The 10,000-nt window shown below is 42.3% G+C and overlaps 1 protein-coding gene across 2 annotated transcripts in view; it reads right to left on the reverse strand.

The window, feature by feature from the left end:
• Positions 1–10,000, reverse strand: part of flr (actin-interacting protein 1 flr) — a 20,236-nt gene that overhangs the window by 9,485 nt on the left and 751 nt on the right. For both annotated transcript variants that reach the window (XM_043009011.2, XM_043009012.2), the window contains exons 2-11: positions 5,044–5,165; positions 4,266–4,356; positions 3,566–3,713; positions 3,194–3,377; positions 2,828–2,983; positions 2,243–2,476; positions 1,931–2,033; positions 1,550–1,660; positions 564–667; positions 100–258 (exon numbers count right to left, since the gene is read on the reverse strand). In XM_043009011.2, the coding sequence (XP_042864945.1) occupies positions 100–258; positions 564–667; positions 1,550–1,660; positions 1,931–2,033; positions 2,243–2,476; positions 2,828–2,983; positions 3,194–3,377; positions 3,566–3,713; positions 4,266–4,356; positions 5,044–5,165 (1,412 nt within the window). The remainder of the gene's footprint in view (positions 1–99; positions 259–563; positions 668–1,549; positions 1,661–1,930; positions 2,034–2,242; positions 2,477–2,827; positions 2,984–3,193; positions 3,378–3,565; positions 3,714–4,265; positions 4,357–5,043; positions 5,166–10,000) is intronic.

Genomic DNA, 10,000 nt, shown 5'->3' on the forward strand with positions numbered 1-10,000 from the left:
ACCAGACCTATTTGAAAGTAAAAGATCATTCACCTTCTACCAAATGCCTCATTTCTAAAACCAAAAATGAATTAAAAACCATCCACTTGCACAACTCACCTCAGTAAGGGTGTTGCCACTCAGGGTGTAGATGTGGATCAGATTGTCTCCTCCACCAACTGCAACTTCGTTACTGAAGGATCCGTTGGTGGATATAGAGAGGCCATCCCAGCTGATGGGGAGGCTTCCCACTTTGGCATTATCGCGGATCATGCAGATCTGTGGAGAGAGAGGTGGGTTGAAAAACAGGTGGGAAAAAAGTGGTGCAGTACAAACTGATGCATGGTGTTGGAACTCAGTGTATTTAGTTTATTGAGGGAGGGGGGGTTCTTTCTCTAATTCTTTCAATAATTATATTATTATTAACCCAATGATGACGGTGCGTCACACCCGTGTGACACAGCTAAATTCCGAATGCCGGGGCAACATGCCAGTGTGACGTTTCCAATGCAATATTGCAATGGCCCGGCATAGGGGTTTTCACTTAGAGCGTGCCCCAATTACCCAATGATCAGCCAACTAACCTCTTTAGTGGTTACACAGATGACACCATCGTCCAGAGCTGCCATCATCTTGGGTTGTGATCCCAGAGAGATGGATGTTCCTGTGTAACCATTCTGGAGACGGTCTGAAATGTTTTTTGCAAACATTAATTTTCTCATAAAAATAAAATGTGTCAAAAGTTAAATCAACTGTGTATGTAAGTATGTGTATCTATATCAATGACTCTCTGACTCTCTGACTCTCACTCACTCTCACTCACTCTCACTCTCTCTCACTCTCTCACTCACTCTCTCACTCTCTCACTCTCTCTCTCACTCTCTCTCTCACTCACACTCTCACTCACACTCTCACTCACTCTCTCACTCACTCTCTCACTCACTCTTCTCACTCACACACACACACTCACACTCACTCATACATCCCAATTGATATATATATATATATATATATGTATATGTGTATATATATGTATATGTATATATATATGTATATGTATATATATATGTATATGTATATATATATGTATATGTATATATATATGTATATGTATATATATATATGTATATGTATATATATGTATATGTATATATATGTATATACATATATATATGTATATACATATATATATGTATATACATATATATATACATATATATATGTATATGTATATATATGTATATGTATATATATGTATATGTATATATATGTATATACACATATATATGTATATACATATATATATGTATATACATATATATATATATATACATATATATATATACATCCCAATAAATGTTGTTTATCATTTCAACTATATAATGACCTTAACATTTCCAGCCAACATCAAGGGGATTTCCCTTTTCTGCTAGGCAAGAATGTTGAAATTACCATGACATGTAATTTAGTGACACCACACCACAGTGAAACACACATAATAATAATAATAATAATTGTCTAAAACTAACTTAATAAACCATGTATGCATTTTAGGCAATGAACAAGTTACCAATGATTTTGACAGAGTCATCGATGCCAGCGCTGAAGACAATCTCGTCCTTCACGACAATGCCAGACACATGGTTCCCGTGGCCCTTGCCCGAAATGCGGTCATTGTCGCCTGTTGGTAGAGGTAAAAAATGGTTATTTAAACAATATCACACCATTTAACCTTTTCAACTTGTTATTAAAAAACTATGTCATTTCTTTCATTCATCAATCATCATCATTATTGATTAATTCATTATAATCTTTGTTATCATGTAGTACAATATTAAGAAATTTTTCTGACAAGACCAGTTGATAGTAAAAGGCATAAACTTCTTTTCTATCAATCACCTCTACGGTATTAACCACACAAAATCAATTTTTCCTTTTTCTCTCTTCTCACCTGTTGCAACATCCCAAACAGTGACTGTGCCATCAACTCCTGCTGTGTATAGAGTATTGCGGTCTGGGGAGAGACCAATGCGAGATATTGGCTTATTATGGCCCTGAAAAAAAGCAAAGCATGATCAACATACTTAATTAAAAAGTTCATATCATCACTGCAATCATAAACATAAGTTTAAACAAACTTCCCAACACACTGCCCTCTCTCCACACCTGACTCATCTTCATAGTGATGTAGCATTTCTATTTCAACCACAATGAAAAGATGGTCACCTAAATATCTTTTGGCAGAAGTAAATATCCAACATACCTTAATGATCTTCTTAGGCTTCGATGGATCAGCTGGATTGAGGTAATTGATGAATCCAGAGAGTGAGATCGAGACCAGGTGTTCCCCGGCCCAGATGCAAGACACTTGTTGATCTTCAACCTCTGTGCCCATGACAAAGTCCGAAACCATCTCCCCGGTTTCAACATTCCAAATCTTGCAGGTTTTGTCTCCACTGGCAGACAGCAGCTGTTTGCTGTCAGGACTCCAGGATACCTGAAGCAAAGTGGTTGCAGGTTATTAATTATTGTTTATAGATCAGTTTATGGTACATAATGAGAAGGAAGCAGTTTTTGCTGTATTGTTTATTGTGAAAGTAGAGACTATGTAGTAAGAGGATTTGGAGAAATCCAAGAGAGATTCAAGTCACTGACAAAAGTTTTTGTTTGATGGTATGAATCAAGTGAAAGGATGAGCAGTCATATGGTCTTTGAAATATTCTGCATTACAGAAATTCCTGAACTGGAAAATATTACTATATCACCTTCTCCAGTCTAGATTACTAAAGTCCAACCAAACTAAGACAGATTTGCTTCCCAATTCAGACACCAATGAGGTCTCACTCACAGCATAAACTCCTCCCTTATGTGCTGGGGATCCCATCTCCTTCAAAAGCTCTGCATCCTTTCCATTGTACACAAAGATCTTGCCGTCGAATCCACCTGTGGCGTATTTCTCACCATCTGGGGAGTATCGCACAGATTGGACAAACTTTGTGTGGTCCTGTGGAAGAGATAAATGTTATTAGCACCGATTGCCAAAATGGAATAAAGAAATGATACCCTGCATCAGAATAATGTAAAACACTAAAATGTGAAATACTGGGAAATAAAATAGACTGTAGGTTTCTCTCACAACAACTTTCAAAATAATAAAACAAAATTAAGCAATACATATTTACAGCAATAAATACATAGACTTGCAGATACTAACAGCTTTGGTGCACTTGAACACAAATGGAGGACCCTCATAGAAGGCAGACTTGTTATCCTCGGAGCCGGTGGCAATGCGGAAAGGTCTGGTCGGCTTCCAAGAGACCGAATTGATAGCCTTGGTGTGTCCAGATAGGTCACCCTTCACCGAGGCTCCCGTGTCCATCATAAAGACATGGGCAAACCTGGAAATAGAGGAAGTGAAAATGGACAATTTCTTTATATACATTTGCACACACACCAATAACGTCTCTATTCTCTTTATCTACATAATCATATACAATAATTGAAAAGTTAAGCATATCTTTCCTACTAAAATAATCTACTCTTTGCACTGGCTAATGACACAACAATAACAACGGCCACTACTCACTTTCCCCGGCCTTCCCCTACTACGCAGATCCGCTGCGAGTCGTGTGACCAGCAGAGGTCTCGGATTGGGCCTCCCAGGGGCTGGTACTCTGCCTTCAGGATGTGCTCGGGGTTGATGGTGTCCCAGACGCGGACTTTTCCATGCTGGTCTGGAACGAGGGTGGGTAGAATGAGCATTGTTTGACAATAAGTCTTTTGTTTGAAAATGTAAGGAAAGAAATCAAGAAAAACAATATCAAAAGGACGACAACAATACAAAGAGAGAGAGGACTATGTCTCCACTAGCTCTATCATACCAACAATCTAAACTATGAGACTTGAGAACATCTTACCTCACTGAATATCATAAATCCAAGAATACCCCTGTCAGAGATATAATATCCTTATCCACTGAATGACAGCAGTGTTTTTGTTGCAGAAAGAATCACAAAAAAACAAATATGAAATTAATCCATATTGATCTTTTACAGTACATGTGCCAAGAAGAGAAGACAGGAAAAAGAAATAAAAAATGTAAGAGAAAGAGTTAAAAAGAGAGAGAAAAAAAATAGAGAGAAGAAAGAGTTGGTAGAAAAAAAAGGAGAATAATAAAAGGAAGAGAGAAAAGATACGAACAAACACAAAAAAAGAGAATGAGAGAGAATATAAAAAAAGGATAAAACAAGACGATGATGACAACTACATAACCCAAAAGTACTAACCTCCTGAACAGATATAAAACCCGGAAGGAGCATACTGAGCAACGTTAACTTGGATGGAGTGCTCCGTGTAGACATCAGCCACGGAGGAGTTCTGAAATTTAGGTTATCTGAGTCCTTGAAACAAGGATAACAGAAAGCAAATATAAAACTAATAATCATAAATCTATAAAGATCAGCATATAAACACAGTTTTCCCTCTCTGATTAACCTATCTTAAAAATAAGAGGAAAAAAATATGCTTATTCCATTACATCCAATCAATAATTTGGCCTAATAGAAACTAAAACAAAAATATATACCCATAGATTAAAAATAAGTAAATACGAAAATATACATAATAATGAAATAAAAATAGACGAAAACTATAACCTTTATCTACATATCCTATAAATAAAAGTAGATAAAAAGATATAGGAAACCGAATCCCTGCCACTACAAAACAGGTGAACCGTTTATCATGACTGTAGTGTTGTAAGAGGAGGTGATTCCCCACTCCTAAAGTTGCCAGACCCTACATTTCCAAATTATTTTCCTTGCCCCCTCACAATATGCAGCTCTCCATCAGATTCAAAGTAATAATTATAATAATAATAATAATAAAAAAAAAAAAAAGACATACATTATCACCGACATACCTCCCCCAAACACAGTACTCATCAGCCACCAACCCTCCCCCTTCACCCACTTATCATGAAAGCCCCATGACTCATCATCACCACTACCACCGAATATGGCAGCAGAAGCAAGGGAGGAAAATTACATGGTTGCGGCGTCTCACCTCCAGGTCGCGGATGATGACCGAGTTCCCATTGGCGTAGAGGAGCTTCTGGACCTTGGGGTCGACACCCAGCACGATGGGTTGTCCTCTCTGCGTGCGGGGCAGGCAAGCCCAGACGGCCACTGTTTAGGAGAGGAAAGAGGTGGTTGTCATTGCTTGTCAATAAATTCTCCTGTAATATCAAGACATAAAAAAATATACAAATGATGATTCTGACCTTATTCTTAGGTATGCCTGTACATATGTGCAGTATGTATATGTATTTATCAATATACCTCTGCATTTGCGAGTTTTTTGAGTTTTGTGTGCTTGCGCGTGTGTGAAAGAGTGTTTTTGCTTGTTTTGTGAGGGTGGGTGTTTTGGTGTGTAGGTGAGTGTGTTTGTGTTTGGATGGTGTGTGTGTGTGTGTGTGTGTGTGTGTGTGTGTGTGTGTGTGTGTGTGTGTGAAAGAGTATGCGAGTGTGTTTGTCTGTGCAAGTGTGTTTGTGCATGAGGGTGTGTGTGTGTGTGTTTGTGCATGAGGGTGTGTGTGTGTGTTTGTGCATGAGGGTGTGTGTGTGTGTTTGTGCATGAGGGTGTGTGTGTGTGTTTGTGCATGAGGGTGTGTGTGTGTTTGTGCATGAGGGTGTGTGTGTGTGTGTGTGTGTGTGTGTGTGTGCGTGTGTGTGTGTGAAAGAGTGTGCGAGTGTGTTTGTCTGTGTGTGTGTGCGTGTGTGTGTGTGTGAAAGAGTGTGCGAGTGTATTTGTCTGTGTGTGTGTGTATATGCATAAGGGTGTGTGTGTGTGTTTGTGCATGAGGGTGTGTGTGTGTGTGTGTGTTTATGCATAAGGGTGTGTGTGTGTGTGTGTTTGTGCATGAGGGTGTGTGTGTGTGTGTGTGTGCATGAGGGTGTGTGTGTGTGTGTGTTTGTGCATGAGGGTGTGTGTGTGTGTGTGTTTGTGCATGAGGGTGTGTGTGTGTGTGTGTGTTTGTGCATGAGGGTGTGTGTGTGTGTGTGTTTGTGCATGAGGGTGTGTGTGTGTGTGTGTTTGTGCATGAGGGTGTGTGTGTGTGTGTGTTTGTGCATGAGGGTGTGTGTGTGTGTGTGTTTGTGCATGAGGGTGTGTGTGTGTGTGTTTGTGCATGAGGGTGTGTGTGTGTGTGTGTTTGTGCATGAGGGTGTGTGTGTGTGTGTGTTTGTGCATGAGGGTGTGTGTGTGTGTGTGTGTTTGTGCATGAGGGTGTGTGTGTGTGTGTGTGTTTGTGCATGAGGGTGTGTGTGTGTGTGTGTGTGTGTGCGTGGGGGTGTGTGTGTGTGTGTGTTTATGCATAAGGGTGTGTGTGTGTGTGTGTGTTTATGCATAAGGGTGTGTGTGTGTGTGTGTGTTTGTGCATGAGGGTGTGTGTGTGTGTGTGTTTGTGCATGAGGGTGTGTGTGTGTATGTTTATGCATGGGGTGTGTGTGTGTATGTTTATGCATGGGGTGTGTGTGTGGTTTGTGCATGGGGTGTGTGTGTGGTTTGTGCATGGTGTGTGTGTGTTTGTGCATGGGTGGGGGAGGTGTTTGTGCATGGGTGGGGGAGGTGTTTGTGCATGGGTGGGGGAGGTGTTTGTGCATGGGTGGGGGAGGTGTCTGTGCATGGGTGGGGGAGGTGTCTGTGCATGGGTGGGGGAGGTGTCTGTGCATGGGTGGGGGAGGTGTCTGTGCATGGGTGGGGGAGATGTTTGTGCATGGTGGGGGAGGTGTTTGTGCATGGGTGGGGGAGTGTTTGTACATGGGTGGGGGAGTGTTTGTACATGGGTGGGGGAGTGTTTGTACATGGGTGGGGGGAGTGTTTGTACATGGGTGGGGGGAGTGTTTGTACATGGGTGGGGGAGGTGTTTGTGCATGGGTGAAGGAAGGTGTTTATGCATGGGTGAGGGGGTGTTTGTTCATAGGTGGGGGGGGGGGGAGAGATGTTAGTGATGGAGGGAATGTTTATGCATGGGGGGGGGGGATGTGTGTTTGTGCAGAGGGGTGTGGGTGTGCTTGTGCAGAGGGGTGTGGGTGTGCTTGTGCAGAGGGGTGGGGAGGTGTTTGTGCAGAGGGGTGGGGAGGTGTTTGTGCAGAGGGGTGGGGAGGTGTTTGTGCAGAGGGGTGGGGAGGTGTTTGTGCAGAGGGGTGGGGAGGTGTTTGTGCAGAGGGGTGGGGAGGTGTTTGTGCAGAGGGGTGGGGAGGTGTTTGTGCAGAGGGGTGGGGAGGTGTTTGTGCAGAGGGGTGGGGAGGTGTTTGTGCAGAGGGGTGGGGAGGTGTTTGTGCAGAGGGGTGGGGAGGTGTTTGTGCAGAGGGGTGGGGAGGTGTTTGTGCAGAGGGGTGGGGAGGTGTTTGTGCAGAGGGGTGGGGAGGTGTTTGTGCAGAGGGGTGGGGAGGTGTTTGTGCAGAGGGGTGGGGAGGTGTTTGTGCAGAGGGGTGGGGAGGTGTTTGTGCAGAGGGGTGGGGAGGTGTTTGTGCAGAGGGGTGGGGAGGTGTTTGTGCAGAGGGGTGGGGAGGTGTTTGTGCAGAGGGGTGGGGAGGTGTTTGTGCAGAGGGGTGGGGAGGTGTTTGTGCAGAGGGGTGGGGAGGTGTTTGTGCAGAGGGGTGGGGAGGTGTTTGTGCAGAGGGGTGGGGAGGTGTTTGTGCAGAGGGGTGGGGAGGTGTTTGTGCAGAGGGGTGGGGAGGTGTTTGTGCAGAGGGGTGGGGAGGTGTTTGTGCAGAGGGGTGGGGAGGTGTTTGTGCAGAGGGGTGGGGAGGTGTTTGTGCAGAGGGGTGGGGAGGTGTTTGTGCAGAGGGGTGGGGAGGTGTTTGTGCATAGGGGTGGGGAGGTGTTTGTGCATAGGTGGGGGGGAGGTGTTTGTGCATAGGTGGGGGGGGAGGTGTTTGTGCATAGGTGGGGGAGAGGTGTTTGTGCATAGGTGGGGGGGAGGTGTTTGTGCATAGGTGGGGGGGAGGTGTTTGTGCATAGGTGGGGGGGAGGTGTTTGTGCATAGGTGGGGGGGAGGTGTTTGTGCATAGGTGGGGGGGAGGTGCTTGTGATGGGGGGAGTATGTATGTGTGTGTGTGTGTTTGTGCATGGGGGGATGTATTGTTTGAAAGTTCGTTAATGTACTTGCAAGTGTGAGTGTGTGTTTGTGTGAGCAAACGCACACAAAAACACAATTTACAAAACATTTGTAGTTTTCAATAAGTTGCATCACATGTCTGGAGAAAGTGGAGGAGGAGGGGATGTCTCTGATCAACAGCTGGGAATTTTAAAGAACATTGCTCAGTGACAATACCTTAAGGGTATTGTAAAGGGCATTGTACTGTCAATGTAAATCAAAACACCCTAGCTTCTTCTTAACATAAAAGCCAGATCTCAAACAATATGATAGGGAGATAAAACAACAACAACATGAACGTATCTTTGTGTTACTACATATTTCTTACTATCACCACCAATCAACTTTACTCATTAAGCAAAAAAACATCCTATTTTTACAACCTTGACGACACCTTTTCCAAAATAACACCACCACACGCGAGCTGGTGAGAAGACACAGATATGAGTTTACAAGATCTTAATATGAGAATCCTCACTGGACACCTGCCAGCGCCCCACACACTGCCAACCAACACTGCCATACATGAAAAAAACAAGCCTTTTGCATTCGTCCAAAAGCTCATTTTGCCTCGAATCTCCAACCGGAAGTCAACCCCTGCCAAGTGTAAGAATGGGGTTGGGTTTCCTCCCTTGATATTAACTACTTGTCCGGAGCAACAACTGTCACCTGGGTAATGTGACGAGCTCCAAATTGACATTTCCTCAAACCGATTGCAATCTCTTCAAGAGAGATGATGCATATAGGGAACCTAAAAATACTTGTCTGTGGGATGAGCATTTTTCTTTTCTTTTTCTTTTCTTTTTTTGTCCCTTCAAACCCTCTCACTCTCTTTTTTTATTTATATTTTCAAGTGTGTCTGTTTTGGCAAAGTATCACTAACCCTATCTCCACTTGGCACACACTGTAATGTATCAATGACACACCTAATGAGAGAGAGAAAAAAAAAAGACTAATAAAAAGTATGATAAATAAACAATAAAATGAATAACAAATAATAATAACTTATAGAAATGAATAAATAGAGACCTTAGATATAAAAGATAAACAATAATTCTAACAATAAGTAAATAAATAAATAAATAAATAATAATAATAATAATAACAAAACAACCCAAAATCAAAAATTGCTTTCAAGCATTTACACCCTCTGCCTGTTACTGAGCTGGCTATCTGTAAATATTTCGCCAATCCTAACTAATTATCTACTTCCGAGGATGAACATTCTTGGACCACCTTTCACAACAGAAGGTGGGAGAACTATTGAACACTTCTGTACCTTGACTCACTGGGAGCTCTGTGTGACTCATATACTTTCTCTTGCTAAGCTTATGAGAACTTGTTGCTTTGTGCTACAACTGCACTGCAACAGGACAATTCCTCAGATAAGACATCAAAGTGTTTGATTCTGGGGTACATACTGTACATGCAAAAACAAACAAACTAACAAACTAACAAACTAACAAACTAACACACACACACACACGCACGCACGCACGCACGCACGCACGCACGCACAAATAATCACACTATCACTATCTCTCTCACTCTTACTCTCACATGCACACACAACAAAAAAACAAACAGTAAAATTCATATAAGTTGTGTAACAGTCATGTCAAACAGAGTATAGAAGGGGAGGGAGATGTCACACACACATTCTGACAAGTACAAAACGCATGACAGACGACTGACTGATTCAGCTAATCCGTCAGAGAAGTTTGTATCTGTTCTGTGCATTGAAGGAATCCATGATGATAATGCTGGCTAGTAAATCATATAAACAAAATTATAACCACCAACATTCGCACATTTATTAACAATTTTTTACTAACTTATTATTAGATCTGAGTTAATAAT

This window comes from Penaeus japonicus, unplaced genomic scaffold, assembly GCF_977035675.1.
Source record: "Penaeus japonicus unplaced genomic scaffold, GWHDUDI00000001_assembly GWHDUDI00000022, whole genome shotgun sequence".
In the NCBI taxonomy this organism is placed as follows: domain Eukaryota; kingdom Metazoa; phylum Arthropoda; class Malacostraca; order Decapoda; family Penaeidae; genus Penaeus; species Penaeus japonicus.